The sequence below is a fragment of the Elephantulus edwardii genome, unplaced genomic scaffold (assembly GCF_000299155.1).
Source record: "Elephantulus edwardii isolate Elephantulus edwardi_28Jun2011 unplaced genomic scaffold, EleEdw1.0 scaffold00412, whole genome shotgun sequence".
NCBI lineage: Eukaryota > Metazoa > Chordata > Mammalia > Macroscelidea > Macroscelididae > Elephantulus > Elephantulus edwardii.
This window is the reverse complement of record NW_006400162.1, coordinates 1160125-1176755: the sequence shown is the minus strand read 5'-3', so window position 1 is coordinate 1176755 and position 16631 is coordinate 1160125. Positions and strand designations below refer to the sequence as shown.

Here is a 16631-nt window from a genome sequence, read left to right as displayed (position 1 = left end):
ACTATTAAAATAAAAATTTTTATTTTACAAAAACAAAAAAAAAATCATCTGTGGGGAACTCTGGTGGTCTAGTGGCAAGAAGCTGCACTGCAATCCCAGAGGTGCACAGTTTGAATCCACCAGGTTCTCTGCTGGAGAAGGAGGGACAATCTCCTCCTGTACCAGTCAGATCCGATTTGGTCACACACACACACACATAAAATAAAAATTAAAATTAAAAGAAGAAATTAAAATCTGTAGTCTTTTCATCTCACATTCTAATTTTCAACCACTGTGTTGGAATTTTTACCCACTGTTCCTTTTATACCTTTTTTAGTATCATCATTGATTTTTCAGCTGACAAATATACCAAATCCAGGGTTTACTTTCCTGCTCGTATGTGACTTCTCTGCCATACCTCTCTACCATTCTGTTTGCAAATTTTTCCTCTCTTGATTTAAATACCAGTCAATTATGTACTTTCTTTTAATTATTAGACCCTTCTCAGTTTTTTCAGATTTTTTTACCTTAATCTGCTCTTTAAAAAATAGTGCATCTTGACATCTTTCTTCATTTTCTTCTTCTCACTTTATCCACATGATATGAGGGATTTAACTTGAGGGATTTATCTGCAGGGAAAATGCTACTATAGATGGCTCCAAAAGATCTATAGTTCTGACTTCTGTTCAGAGCTTCAGACAGACCGTTGTGCTCAAAAAAACCTTCCATGGATGTCCCACATACACCTCAGACTCAATCTGAGGTAATTGTTTGTCTACAGACCTTTTTTCTCTTTTATGGTGAATTCTATAAAGTTTAAAAACTTTTGTTGCTGTGTGAAAATGTTACTGTTATTTGACTTATTTATACTTTATCAACTCGAAGAGCCACTTATTTAAATCTGGACTCCAATCTTCAAAATATTGTCGTTGTTGTTGTTATGTGCTGTCGAGTTCCTTGCAACTCATAGCGACCCTATGTACAACAGCCCTAAACTCTGCTCTGTCCTGTGCCAATCGCACTGTCTCTGACACTCCCATCCGGACTATCCCAGTCACTGAATCAATCCACCTCATAGAGGGCCTTCCCCTCCTGCGCTGTCCCTCCACCCTCCCAAGCATGATGTCCCTCTCCAAGGACTGGTCTCTCCTTACAACATGTCCAAAGTATGTTAGACGGAGCCTCAGAATCCTTGCCTCCAAGGAGCCACCCGGTTTAACCCTTTCCAGGACAAATCTGTTTGTTTTCCTAGCTGTCCCTGGTATTCTCAATACTCTTCTCGAGCATCACAGCTCAAAGGCATCAATTCTCCTATCCTAAATCTTCTCTAAATAATTCAAAATATTAAATCATGTATTCACAGCCTTTCATATATTCATTGTCTTTTGCTTAGGCAATTGCTCTGTGGATCTTCCTTTTCTGGCTAACTACTTTTCCTCCTTATGTGATTATCTAAAGAACTAAAAGTTCCCAGAAGCATTACTATGCTGAAATATAGTTCTTTGTTTTTATATCTCTCCTTTACAATACATTTAAAAACCATTGACAAGTGGTGCATTTTCCCTCTTTGAACTTCCCATGCCCAAATCAGTGTCACAATATCAGTATAGTCTACTCATCTTACCTCTTCTGGTCAAATATCAGAGGTAATTCATACTTTTGCTTTTTATCTGTGAGCTTGCTTTCCTCTTTTATTTCTATGGGGTATTCACTAACATCACAAGGTAAGATGAAATCAATTGGTTGTGATAATTCAAAGATCCTTCTCTGCCCAAAATATCCACAGTAATGACCATTGAGGGCCTGCCACACCCTAAGGGAAGACAAAGGGGGGAGGAAGTGAGGAATTGAAGAATTGAGGAAATCAGCAAGTTACTTTGTTCAGTGGATTATACTATATAGGTTCTCATTGGTTCACCTGGGATTTTTAACTAGAGTCTAGGGATCTTCCTATTAAATACTATTCAACCAGTCATAACATAGACCTTTTTTATCAGTGAGAACTCTGACCCAAAACCACTGTGGGGAAACAGTATTGTTTGAATTTGGTGGTCTAGTGGTGAGAAGCCATGCTCCCATCCCAAAGGCATGTGACACAAAGCCACAAATTGCTCCAAGGGAGAAGGACGAGCCATCTCCTCTCATGTGATTCAATGCTTTTGAAAACCTACCTGCTGGAGGGTCAGCTATGAGTCAGTTTGTCTCAACAGCACACAGCCACAACAACACAATAGAAATTTATTGAAACAAGAACCATATTTTTTTATTTATTTAATAATTTTAATGAACATTTACAAAGAATTTTAATTTCCATTCATTCATTGCTGCACTTTTCTACCCACCCAGCCCTCTCCCCCCGCCCCCCAGGAGAACCATATTTTTCCTATGAGAACACACTGCCCACTCATACTAACCAGAACCTACATTGACAATGTATTAATTTAATTTGAGATAAGTATGTCACACTGCCTACTTTCTGTACCAGACAGAGTCAACAGCACTTGTGGAAGGAGACACCTAGTACTGCCTTAACTTTATCAAAGCCTCCCAACTTTCACATTTAATTCTTACATTGTGGCAGTACCATACCAATTTTTACTATTGAGTTCTGGAATAAAATGGCAAAATGATGCATACCCATATACATTATTTCACCTTCCATTTGCTCTAAGGGAACTTTCTAAAGAGCTTAGATGGTTTAAAGCACTGGAGTAATAGTAGCAGCCATGTAACAGTGTACCAAAGTGTGTGTGTGTGTATACATATATATATATTTTTTTTCCAGAACCTCATTCTCTCTTTATTTCGTGAACATAACAAAGAAATTCACTTTGGTAAGTTCTTCTTCCATGAAAAAATATCTTGCTTTCAAAGCACACCAATAAATATTTATATTACAATCACTTTAACTTAATCAGACACACAGAAGGTAATTTTACATTGCTAAATCTTTATAGATAAGAAAACAATTTGACTTATAGTTTATATTGTAATCTCAATCCATTTTTGCCTTCAAATTTTGTGAACCAGTATTACAAATAATATTTTGCCAAATATACATTGCAAATATAGTACCCAAGTGAATTATTATAGGCACTTAACATTACAATATAGTCATAACAAACTGCAGCTGCTCACACTATCCAGAGCTTCCCAGAAGGTGGGAGAAATGGCATGACCTCTGCACATTAATTTATTTCCAGAGTTTCAAATGCATTGAATAATTGCTTGTGCCTCAAGATAGTATTAGTCAAATATAAACCCAACCTCCTCCTTTAAAATATCTGCATAAACCCTGACTTGGCTCTTTGTTAGTATAATCACAGAAAACATTTCTTTAAGGAGATTGAAGATTAACCTGTATACCAAATGATTTACTGAAGAAAATTTGAGATTTTTCAACTTAGCTGGTACATTAAAAAGTAAAAGACTTGATCTGTAATTATGAAACAAAGACAACCTCCATAATGCCAAGGTTAAAAAAAAATAAAATAAAAGTATTCTACCACATTTAAAACATGTCCCTCTTTGAAGACTAAGTCAAGTAAATTTCTTGTTCTATTAAAAATATATGTAATCATTAAAATGCTATGTTACACTCACTATAATGTGTTTTGCCATCAGGCATGTTCAGATATTCCACAGGAATGTTAAATGGAACATCAAAGTATATTTTATGGAAAGGTAGAACAGTATGTTTAATCTTCTTTTTTGGAAGAAGGATGGGCAATCTCCTCCCGTGTGATTAACTTCCTCTTAAAACCCACTGGAGGGTCAGCTATGGGCTGATTCTGACTCTATAATACACTACCACAACAACAATCCTATTTTTTAATTTCCATCTCTGGGTAGAAAATGACATAAGAGGAAGACAAGCTAAGAGAACTGGGAGTAGATTCCCAGCTCCAAGCGGTAAAATATGAGAGAATCAATTGGAATTTTTCACAACTGATTGTATCCTGTGAAATGAATGTGTCTTAGAGCATGAAAGAAGAAGCAGTGGTTCTGAACAGAACAAAGGAATATGATATGATTTAAAATCAGGACAGGTATGCATCAGAGCTGTGTCCTATCACTATATTTGTTCAATATGTATGCGGAAGGAATCATCCAAGAAGTTGTACTATATGAAGAAGAATGTGGTTTCAGGATAGGAAGAAGACTCATTAACAATCTGTGATATTCAGAAAGCACAACACTCCTTGCTGAAAGTGAAGAGAACTTGAAGCACTTACAGAAGGTCAAAAACTTTATCCTTCAGCATGATTTATATCTCTACATCAAGAAAACAAAAGTCCTCATCACTGGATCACTAGGCAATAGATAGGGAAAAGATTGACATTGTTAATGACTTCATTTTATTTGGATCCAGTACCACTAATCATAGCACCTGCAGTCAAGAAATCAAAATACATGTTGCAAAAAAAAAAAAAAAAAGAAAAAGAAACAAAATACATGTTGCATTTGGAAAATCAAGAATCTCTCCAAAGTGCTAACTATCATTAAAGACTAAAGTGTGCCTGATGTATATGCCATGGTATTTTCAATTCTTTGCATGCATCTGAAAGTTGGACAATGAGTAAGGAAAACAGAAGAATCAATGCCTTTGAGTTAGAGAGTTTATGAAGAGCATTGAATGCACCATTTAGAACTGCCTGAAGAAGAAACAAATCTGCCTTGGAGAAAACGCATCCATGGTGTTCCTCTGTGGTAAAGATGGTGAAACTTCTTATTGCATTCTTGGGCATGTGGAAGGCGCCAACCGTTAGGAAAAAAACAGAGGGTTAGCAAAAGAGATGTGACTTTGAACAAGTCGGACAGACCTAGTGACTGTAACGGTGGGCTGGAACCTGGCAGAGAGCAGGATGATGGTGTGGGCAAGGGCAAAGCTTTGATCTGTCGTTCAGAGGGTCGCTATGAGTAGTAATTGACGCAACAGCACCCAACAACTATAGTATATGCCAGAAATTTTAATGCCATTTGTGACATCTTTTGTTACTTCTCTCTCTGTTCCAGTTAAAGTTCACATCTTAATGATTTTACTTCCTAGGTGCGCCTGATCCGAATTATAGTCTTCACAATTATGTTGGACATCAGAGAGTTGGACAGTGAATAGGGCTGATAGAAAGAGATAGATAGATGCCTTTGAGCTGTGGTGCTGGAGAAGAGTGTTGAATATACCATGGACTGCTAGGAGAACAAACAGGTTTGTCCTGGAGAGGGTGAAGCCAGAGTGTTCCCTGGAGCCAAGGATTCTGAAGCTTCGTCTGACATATTTTGGGCATGTTGCAAGGAGGTCCTTGGAAAGGGACATCATGTTTGGCAGAGTGGAGGGGAGGAGAAGGAGAGGAAGACCTTTGGTGAGATGGATCGATTCTGTGACTGGAGTGGTGGGAGTAAGTGCATTTGAGATGGCTAGGTTGGCACAGGATAGAACAGCATTTAGAGCTCTTGTACACAGGATCGTTATGAGTCACAAGCTAGTCGATGGCATATAACAACAACAGCAGATCACTTTCAAATTCGAACTCCACATTTTTCACTCTAACTACTTAGCTACTCTGCCATCATGGGTAGTATCTCTTCAAGATGTAAATCATACCATGTAAATGCTCTGCTTTTAATCTTTCAAATTCCTTGTAAGACAAATAACTACATACACTTTTTACAATGTCGACTTGAAACTGCAAGCCCTGGCCACTTCCAAACTCATTAACCTCAAATTCACATAGCTAGCCAGGGACTGCAGATATCAAGTCTAGTGTCTCTTAAGAACTATAATGCACATTGTGGGACGAGTGGATTGGAGGGCAGGAAGAAAAATGTGCAACAACGAATGAATAAAAACTCATTAAAATAACAATAAAATTTAGAAAAGAAAAAAACCCTTAAGGAAATGTTTGTGTACTGAGACAATCTATTTTGGCAATTAATAGGGATAGGAAGGGAAGGAAGGAGAGTAAAATGTAATAAATCAATAGATTGAGTGAAGGGAACAGCAATATACAATGAAGGTAGATTAGACATTGTAATTAATGAATTTAATGAATCAATGATAATATTATAAAACAAAATGTCTATGAATATATGAAAAAAAACAGTATGATTTGTTTCTTCATTCAAAATGAAAAACATTTTAAAAAATCAAAACAGAAAACGAAATCTTGTCATATTTAACCTTTATCCCTCTATTACCCAATTTGCAAGCTCACTGCCCTAAGTTATTTCTAATCTTTCATCTTCATCTGTTTGTTTAGTCTAGGTGAATGGTATAAGTACAGTTCTTTTGCAACTGACTACATCCACCCTATATTTTTATCCATGCAATAGTCCATTCCTTTCTAGAATAAATAATCCATTAGATAAAAAAATAATTATAACATACAGATTTTTGTTCATTTTCAATAAGTTTAAACTCTTAAAGACACTTTGGAGCCTATCTGCTTCTTTCGGTTTTATGTCATTCCATCCTGTTAAATGGATAATTCATTATCATAATTTTGTTGTTGTATGCAGTAGAGGCAGAGCTAACGTATAGTTCATCCTGCCATGAGTTTTCAGAGGCAGTAAACTGCATGGGAGGAGAATGCCCATCCTTCTTCTGTAAAGCAGCTGGTGGATTTGAACTGCATGACTTTGGAGTTACAGTGCAGCTTCTTAACACTGGACCACCAGAGCTCCCTTATAATTTTAGGACATTTTAATATGCAACATTGATTTTCAAGAAATTCCATGAAGTTTTCTCTCTGTCTCTGCATTTTGTATTTTGTATATGCTTTTTAGCATCATTGAGGCAATTAAAAACAAACAGGATTTGGAAAATCAATCTCTTTGCTAATGAAATAATTAGTTGAGTTTTACTTTTCTGAACACCAGTTGTTTCTTGACTTCCAACCCTGTATCTTCTTCTGTGATCTTGCCTGGGCTTTGGTCTATCTCTCAGAGCTTAATTCTTTAAAATATAAGAAAACCTCATTTCTCTTTAAAGAATCATTGAACTTTCTATCACAGACAAGAGTGCCTGTGACATCCCACCTCTCAGTACAGAAAAGAATGCAAAATTCATGGCCATCTCCTGAAAAACTCTTTTAAACCCCTATTTTTAAATTTTTAAAATTTATTTTATTTTTTAGTCAACTTCCTGAGACTATTATTTAGGCAATCAATATACCTTAAGTTGAGGTAAAATCCTCCACCTCCCCCAGCACTCACAGCACACAGGTCCATACCTCACAGAGCCATCAACGGAGGCGGTCAGTACCACTTGCTTGTCTTCCACATAGACAACTTGGACAATTTCTAAAGCATGTGCACGCCAGGAAAGCAGCTGCTTGAACTTCTAAATGGCAGATATCAAAGCATATCATTTGAAATAAGTATGTACGACTCTAAATTCTATCTTGGGCAAAATGACCAAATTAGACCTAAATGTACAGTGTATGGTATAAACAACTACATAACATCCTTAAGTCTGTTTAAGTTCTTCCTCTCAATTAGCACCCCTCTTGATTTGTTGTTGTAAGGTGCCATCAAGCTGAGTATGACCCATAGCAACCCTATGAACAAGAGTTCTGAACCCTGTCCTATCCTGTGCCATCCCCTCACTTCCTGACACATTAGAGCCCTTTGAGGCAGTCACCATATCAATTCACCTGGTTGAGGGTCTTCCTCTCCTTTGCCAACCCTCTCCGAGGAATATCCTCTTCTAGCAACATGCCCAAAATATGTGAAGTGAAGCCTTATTGTCTTTGCCTCCAAAGAGAACTCTGGCTGCACCCTCTCCAAGATATATTTGTTTGTTCTTTTGTCAGTCCATGAAATGTTCAGTGCTATTCTCCAACACCACAGCTCAGAGGTATCAATTCTTCTTCTGTCATCCTTATTCATTGTCCAGCTCTCAGATGCATAGCAAGTGATTGGAAAGAACTTCACCTGCATCAGACACACCTTAATCCTCAAACTGACATAATTTCTCCTCAATAATTTGGAAAGGTCTCTAACTGCAGACTTTCCCAATGCAATATGCCTCTTGATTTTCTGACTGCTGTACCAAGGGTGTTAATTGTGGATCCAAGCAAGATGAAGTTGTTGACAGTTTAAATTTTTTCTCCATCTATCACGATGTTGCTTATCACTCCATTGGTAAGTATCTTTGTTTTCTTGACATTGAGATGAAATCCATATTGAAGTCTGTATTCTTTGATATTCTGCAACAAGTACTTCAAGTCCTCCTCATTTTTAGCAAGCAACAAGGTTGATTTGTTAGTCATTTAAAATTTCATTCCTAATTATTTATTAATATGTACATAACCTTGGAGGAGGGACTAGCTTATGTTTTTAACAACTCATTTAATAGATAATTATGAAGTCACTTGGTTGAGGGTTAGTTGATGGGAAAATGAGAGATAAGACCTGAGAGAAGGGTTGTCATTAGTTGGAATGATTAATTGTATTTAGGATGAGAGGAAGAGGGCTGAAAGGTAAAGGCTCAAAGGGACGTTATAGAAAGAGACTTTTTCAGGTTTCCATTTTCTCTAAAAGTATGTCTGGCTACTTATTAATTTATAGGTAGTGGGGAGAGGACAAAAGAAGCCATATATCATAAGGAATGAAAAGAAATAGGCCCAACTCATTCTATTTCAATAACATCATGAAGCTTGACTAGAATGTTCTTCAAGAGCCCTAAGTAAGTGGGCCTCGGAGATATTAAGACAACTAGTTAACCGTCCATCTATATATTATCTAGTTATAATCAACATTCTTACCTTTTCATCATGAGGTAGATCTAGGAAGGAACCGATACTGCAAAGGATAACGTGTCCTTCTGTATAAAATGTAAATATTTAACAGTTTAGAACTTTTGATTAAACATCCTATTATCTAAATAAATACTACCTAGATGGTCAAGTAGTTCTGATTAAGACATTTATAATGGTAAATAAAACTGAAAATTAAAACCAGAAATGAAAGTTTCTATAATTGTCTGTATGTAGCAATCATTTTTAAAGTTAGGGTTAATAAGCCATAATGTAGTTACGTAATCCACTCAGTCAAAATTCCTATTAGTCAGACCAGATGAAAACAGAAAAACATATTGTAGTTTTTAGGTGCAGCTGAGTTGACTATGATTTATAGTGGCCCTAAGAACAACAGATTAAAACCTTGCCTATCTTGCCCTGTACTTAACAAACTCCATCATGCTGAAGCTCACTGTTACAGTCAATGTACTTCACTGAGGGTCTTCTCCACTTCCTTTACTTTTCCAGGTATGATGGTTTTTACCAAGGACTAGTGCCTCCTGATAACACGCCCAAAGTCTTTGAAGCCAAGTTTGACCATCCTTGCTTCAAAGGAGCACCCCTGTTGCACTTCCTCTAAGACCACTGCTAAACGGAGCCCAAACGGGTATAGAGCCCTTCAGCCTACAATTCAAATGATGCTTTTGAAAACTTCATGTTAAGAAGCAGCAGCAACTGTGGACATTAAAAAATACTGGCCAGATGATCCTCATAGAAGTTCTTTGAACATCTGTTCATGCAGAGAAAAGGAAGCTTGAGGCCAAAATAAGGAACTTGGTAGGTTAAGTGTTAGAGTGTTCATTGAAAGGTTGGTACCTGAACCTACTATCTAATCCTTGGGATAAAGAAAGGGCATCCTGCAGCCTTGGAAACCCGGTGGAGGGTTGCCATGAGGTAGACTGAATTGCATAGTAGTGGGTCAAGGGGAGAGTTTAAGAGGACCAGCCCAAGAACCTGACTTGCTGCTGTTGAGGTGATTCTCACTCACAGTGACCCAGCAGAACAGATGGTACTTATATAACTACCTCCTATGGTTTCCATGGACTGTCAAGAGAACTAACAACTTTGTCCTGGAGAGGGTGAAACCATACTGGATTGAATCCATATTGAAGGACTGAAACCAGGTTACTGCTTCGGAAATTAGGATTTTGAGCCTCTATCTCACATATTTTGGAAATGGTGCCAGGAGGGACCAGTCCTTGGAGGACATCGTAGTTGGGAAGGTATAGGGACAGCACAGGAGAGAGAAAATCTGGGTGAGATAGCTGGATACAGTGACTGTGGCAATGAAGGCAGATGTGTCAGAGATGGTGAGGTTGGTTCAGGATAGGGCAAGGTTCACAGTTATTATTCATAAAGTAGCGATTAGTCAACTTGATGGCACATAAGAACAACAATATAGGATATCCAATGCTGCAATTGTCACTGAAGCAGAATGTTTTATTTTTGACTCACAAATTAATTTGGGTTCAAACCATCCACCTTTCAGTTAGCAGCTGAGCTAAACACTGTGAAAACAGGGTTCACCTTTAGCTATAATATAGACAAGGCTGGATCAAATTCCAGATGGCAAAAACTACAAACCTCAAGAAGTAAAATAGGTTATATGGTAGGAATGTGTCCTGGGCAAATAACCACCATCACCCAGTAAAGAGACTCAAACTATGAGAGATGAGGCTCATGTATGAAGCAGCTGGATTCTGAAAAGTGGGATCTCTTGTTTTGGTGAGAGTCTGGAGTGGACTGTTAGGTGTGGTTTGTTTTTTTTTTTTGTTTTTTTGTTTGTTTGTTCATAATTGGGTGTGAGCTGATTGGATCTGCCAGGTTTAGCTAACAATGAGTTGTAGGCCGGAAGCCTCTTGGTTTAGAGTCAATGAGGACCTGATGATCAGGCTTTGTATTTAAAAGGTGGCTGGAATGGATTAAGTCTCCAGTTTGGAGGCTCATGTGTGAAGCAGTTGAATTCTGGAAAGTGGGTTCTTTTAGTCTGGTGAGAGTCCGGTGTAGACTGATTGTTTTGGTTCCCCCCTCCATTCACAATCAGGTGTGAGCTACTTGGATTTGTTGGGTTTAATTAACTGTCAGGGCCTGGCTAACCTACAAAGCAGGATCAGCATGCATAGTAAAAACAGCAGGACCACTCACCTTGGCTTGACCATCCTTTCTACAGTAAACAACTCCAGGAAGCAGTATGCTAATGAATAAGGAGGGACCAAAGGCCTCAGAATTCTAGGAATGTGATACCTTCTTGTTTTCCAATAGATATCATAGGATATCCTGGAAGATGTCTTTGTTTTGTGTGAATGTCTGGGAATGTTCCTATCAGTCAATATCTCAGATAAGAGATAATGCGATTACCTCTGCAGGCATGTTCCTAAGACATATATATACCCTTGCCAGAATATTAAACTTGCTATTTGTCATCAGCAATTAGCCTCTCCACATCTTCATTTCAACCTGGTGCCTCCTTTTGGCGGAATTCTCCTGACGTATAGGGGCTGGATCCCTAATAATTAACAATGAGAATATTAATAATATTGTTCCATTAATTTCCGCACTTTGTTGGGTCACCTTTCTTTGGAATGGGAGCAAATATAGATTTGTTCCAATCAGTTGGCTTGGTGATCGTTCTCCAGATTTCTTGGCACAACTTGGTGAGCACATCCGGGGCAGCATTTGTTGAAATATGTCAACTGGTATTCTGTAGCCTCTTGAATAGTCTGTACTGCATATAGATTGAAAGATATACAGACAGGATACATCCCTGGCAGACACCCTTCCCACTTTTGAACCATGCAGTGTCTCCTTGCTCTGTTCCGACTACTGCTTCTTGGTTCAAGTATAAGTTTTACATAAGCACAATCAAGTGTTCAGGGATTCCCATTCTTCTCAGAGTCAACCACAGTTTGTTGTGATCCACACAGTCAAAAGCCTTTGCATAGTCAATGAAACACAGAGAGACATTCTTCTGGTATTCTCTACTTTCTGTCAAGATCCATCTAACATTAGCTATAATGTCCCTAGTACCACAGCCTCTTCTAAACCCAGCCTGCACATATGGCAGTTCTCTGTTGATGTGTTGCTCCAGTCGTTTTGGGATAATTTTCAGCAGGATCTTGCTTGCATGTGATATTAATGATATTGTTTTATAATTTCCACACTCTGTCACATCACCCTGGGAATGGGAACAAATACCAGTCTCTTTCAGTCATTTGGCCAGGTGTCTGTCCTCCAGATTTCCTGGTACAACAACTTAGTGAGCACATCCTGGGCAGCGTCTGTTTGTTGAAATATGCCAATTAGTATGCCGTCAACTCCTGGTGCCTTGCTTTTCTTTGCCAATTCTTTCAGAGAAGCTTGAACTTGCTCCTTCATCACAGGCTCATAGGTTGATTCCTGAAATTCTTCTGTCAGCCAATTCTTTCTGATACAGTGACACTGTGTACTCCTTCCATATTCTTTTAATGCTTCTTGGATCATCTAACATTCTGCCCAAAGCATCTTTAAGTATTGCCACTCATGGATTGAATTTGTTTTTCAATTCCTTCAGCTTAAGAAATGCTGAGCGAGTTCGGCCCTTTTGATTTTCTGACTCCAGCTCTTCGCACAGTTCATTAGTATACCTTGCTTTGTCAGCCCGAGTTGCCCTTTGGAATTTTCTGTTCAACTCTTTAATTTCTTGTTTTCTTCCTTTAGCTTTGACTTCTCGGTGCTCTAATACAATATTCAGTCTCATCTGACATCCATCTTGGTCTTTTCTTTCTCTTCTGCTTTTTAAATGATCTTTTGCCACAATTTGTTGTGTTTTACACAGTCAAATGCCTTTGCACAGTCAACAAAACATAGACATTCCTCTAATACTCTCTGCTTTCTGCCAAGATCCATCTGGCATTTGCGACAATGTACCTAGTGCCACAGCCTCTTGTGAACCGAGCTTGTATTTCTGGTGGTTAGTTTTTTGTTGATGTACTTGTTTTAGTAGCTTTTGGGTGATCTTTAGCAGGATTTTGCTTCTGTGTGATATCAGTGATGTCATTTGATAATTTTCACACTCTTATTAGATCACCCGTTTTGGGGGGGAATGAGAATAAATATGGATCTCTTCCAGTACGTTGACCAGGTAGTTGTCCTCCAGATTTCTTGGAACAGCTTGATAAGCACATCCAGGGTTGCATTTGTTTGTGAAATATGTCAATTGACATTCCATCAATTCCTGGGGCTTTGTTTTTTGCCATTTCCTTCAAAGCAGCTTGAACTTTCTCCTTCATCCCATTGTCTCTTGATCAGATGGTGTTTTTTTTTCCATTAAATTCTTCTGTATGTCAGCCAATTCTTTTTGGTATAGTGACTCTGTATACTCCTTCCATCTTTTTTTTTGGTTTTGTTTTCCTGGTTCCTTCAATATGCTTTCAATAGCATTCGTTAAGTATTGTAACTCAAGGCTTGAATTTGTTCTTCAGTTCCTTTTCTAATAATAATAAATGTAATTATAAGCAATTATTTTCAATGTTATCCAAAAGAACTGAATAATTGGTAGGGCAAATGGTTTATTGTAGCTTTTGTGGAAAAGGGAACTCTAGTGGCTTATGGGAAGGAATTGCACAAACATCAGTGCACACGGTTTGACTCCATCAGCTGTTCCTCAGGAGAAAGATAGGCAATCTTCTCCCTTATGATTCATTGTCTCTGAAAATGCTCTAGGGCATCAGCTATGGGCCAGTCCTGTCTCAATGGTACACATTAACAACCATAACAATGTTCCAGAGCAAGCTTCGAAGTCTTTTCTGATACTCATTTTTGTATTTTCTTTCTTCTCTGTCTTTTAAATGATATAAACCACTTTTTAAAAATATCATGTCCTTGTCACAGCTCATCTGGAATTCAGTCATTAGTGTTCAAATCATTGAATCTATTCTTGAGATATTCTCTAAATCCAGGTGGGATAGACTACAGATCTTTGCACAATCAATAATCATGGAAGCAGCAGGAAACACAACAAACAATATCTTGCACTAGACACATCTGTCATGAATCTCTTTAAAGTACTCAAGAGCAGTTTAATGATGTTACTTTAAAGACTGAGGTGCTTCTGACCCAGGCTATGATATTGAAATTTATTTTATATGCATGTAAAAGTTTGACAGTGAACAAAGAAGACCAAAGAATAATTGATGCCTTTGAGTTGTGGTATTAGTGAAGATTGTTGTATATACCATAAACTGTCAAAAGACCAAACAAATCTATCTTGGAAGAAGTACATTCAGAGTGGCCCTTAGATGAGAGAATTCTGAGTCTTGGTCTCATATACTTTGAATAGGCTAACTGAGGAAACAATCCTTGCAAGGTGACACATTTCTTGGAAAAATGAAGGGTCAGAGGAGAAGAGGAAGACCCTCAACAAGATGGACCAGCACAGCAGAGATGGTGAGGATGGGACATAGGACCCCTGAGCCACAGGACATTAGCCACAGAACTGATGGCACCTAACAATAATGTTGAGAATAAAGAATTCACTTTCCCCTTTCACTCATTTTACAGCTATATTTAATCACAGACAGATCAGTGCAACATAGCCCTTTAAAATTAAATATTAAGACTTTAAATTCTTTTCTATAAAGTGGGATAACGTAAAAGGCAGTAATAGACACAATTAAAGATGGAAGATTTTGAATACTTCCTCTAAGTAGAGAGCTAAGAATAAATTAGTAAATGAACTATAACCACTCTTCTATTGGTTCAGCAATCCATCCATCATATATTCTCTTATGTTTATCCAAGATGTTCCTGAGTATTTCTTTTGTTCAAATAAATGGCATATATTATCCCATAACCATTTTTTAGAACATACAGGGTAAGATATCTGTAGGTGAATACATAAGACTATGACTTACCCACATTCCCAGCCAATAGCACCCTAGCACATGAGTCTGTGTACAGTGATGTCAGAGAAATGGCAGAATGCTTTGTGAAAGGTAGCATATCTTTCAGCAGTTTCCCCTAAATAAAGAATAAGGTAAATAAAAGTTTTTCTGAGTTAATAAATGTATACAATCTTAATTTTTTTCTACGAAAATATCAAAAGAATTCTAACACTGAAATTTTCTTCGTTGTAATAAAAACACTTTGAAGTTATCTCTCAGAACTTATCTTGAGATTATCATAAACACATAAATGTGGTTGCCATTCAGTTGATTCTCAGTCATGGAGGCTCCATGAGCTGCAGTGTAGACTGCTCCATGACGTTTTCTGAGCTATAACCTTTACAGGAGCAGACTGGCAGAACTTCCTCCTGATGCACTGCTGGGGCTGGGGTGGGCATCACACCACCCACCTTTAAATCTGTAATATCTGATCAGCACAGGAGTTTTGATCTGCTCCAGTTCCACCTGGGTTCACCTCTCCTTAGGTGACCTGGTGGTCCCCTGCTCCCAAGAGGACACCATATTGATTCCAAACTTAGTGAGGACACCCAATCAGCATAGCACAGTACAGCCCAGAACTCCTGGACTCAAGTGATCCTCTAAATCTTCCATCTTTATACAAACCGAGTAGCTGGGACTACAGGCATGTGCCGCCATGCCAAGCTACATTTGTAATATCTGATAGCAAATGACTCACATCACTGAGGATCTACTTTCATGTTCAGACAATGTTAATGTTAAACATAAGTTTGTTGCAGAAGGTCAAGGACTGCAGTCTTCAATATGAATTGAAGCTCAAAATCAAGAAAATAAAGATTCTCACTGTTAGGTCAATTGGCAGCACCATAATAGGTGGAGATAAATTACGATTGTTAACAATTTTCTCTTGCTCGGATCCACAATCAACACTCTTGGCACCAGCAGTCAGGAAATCAAAAGACAAGTTGTATTGGGAAAGTCTGCTGTCAAGGACCTCTCCAGAGTGCTAAAGAATGATGATGCCAGTAAGGTGTGACTGATCCAGGCTGTGACCTTTTCAATTACTTATTATGCATCAGAGAGCTAGACAATGACTAAGGATGACAGAATGGTTGATACCTTTAAGTTGTGGTGCTGGAGAAGAATATTGAATATATCATGGACTGAAAAGAGAATAAGTCTATCCTGGAAAGGATGAAACCAAGTTTGAAGGTAAGGATTTTGAAATTTCATCTCACATACTTTGGGTACATTGCCAGGAGGGACCAATCCTTGGAGATGGACATCATGTTTGGAAGGGTAGAGGGTCAGTGCAGGAAAGGAAGACTGTGGATGAGATGGACTAACACAGTTCCTGGGATAATGGGGGTAGGGGTGTCAGAGACAGTGAGTTAGGCTCTGGACAGGGCAGGGCTCAGTGCTATTGTTCATAGGGTTGCTGTGAATCATAGTGGACTCAATGTCAGATATCAACAACTAAGGATTCTTGTTAGTTATCATCATCAGGCTATTTAAGATTCTTTCTTTCGTCATCTGTTCTCCCAGTTCAAGTCCCAGCCCATTCCCTACTTGAACTCATTTAAACTTTTCTGGTAAATGAAAACTACTTTTTCTTTAGAAAATGTTTGAAACCAATCATAACAACATAACGACTTCCAATGTGCATATGGTGGCACTGGGTGTTATGTATTGGCTGCTATAACCAAATAAGTGGTTAAGACTTTGAACCACTAGCTGTTTCTCAGAAGAAAGACGATGTAGTCTGTTTCCTTTAAGAGCTATGGCCTCAGAAACCCAGGAGAGAGTCACCAGCAGTTAGAATTTACTCTATAAAAAAAAATTTACTCTATGGCAATGGTTCAATATGTTTATTTTAATATGTTGTTGTTGTTGTTATGTGCCGTCGAGTCACCTGTGACTCATAGCGACCCTATGTACAACAGCCCTAAACTCC

At 38.2% G+C, this 16631-nt stretch overlaps 1 protein-coding gene across 1 annotated transcript in view; it reads right to left on the bottom strand.

Moving 5' to 3' along the window:
• Positions 1–16631, bottom strand: part of WDR64 (WD repeat domain 64) — a 195162-nt gene that overhangs the window by 26750 nt on the left and 151781 nt on the right. The window contains exons 20-24 of the mRNA XM_006902445.1: positions 14669–14774; positions 8745–8803; positions 7209–7318; positions 1604–1792; positions 1510–1544 (exon numbers count right to left, since the gene is read on the bottom strand). Of these exons, the coding sequence (XP_006902507.1) occupies positions 1510–1544; positions 1604–1792; positions 7209–7318; positions 8745–8803; positions 14669–14774 (499 nt within the window). The remainder of the gene's footprint in view (positions 1–1509; positions 1545–1603; positions 1793–7208; positions 7319–8744; positions 8804–14668; positions 14775–16631) is intronic.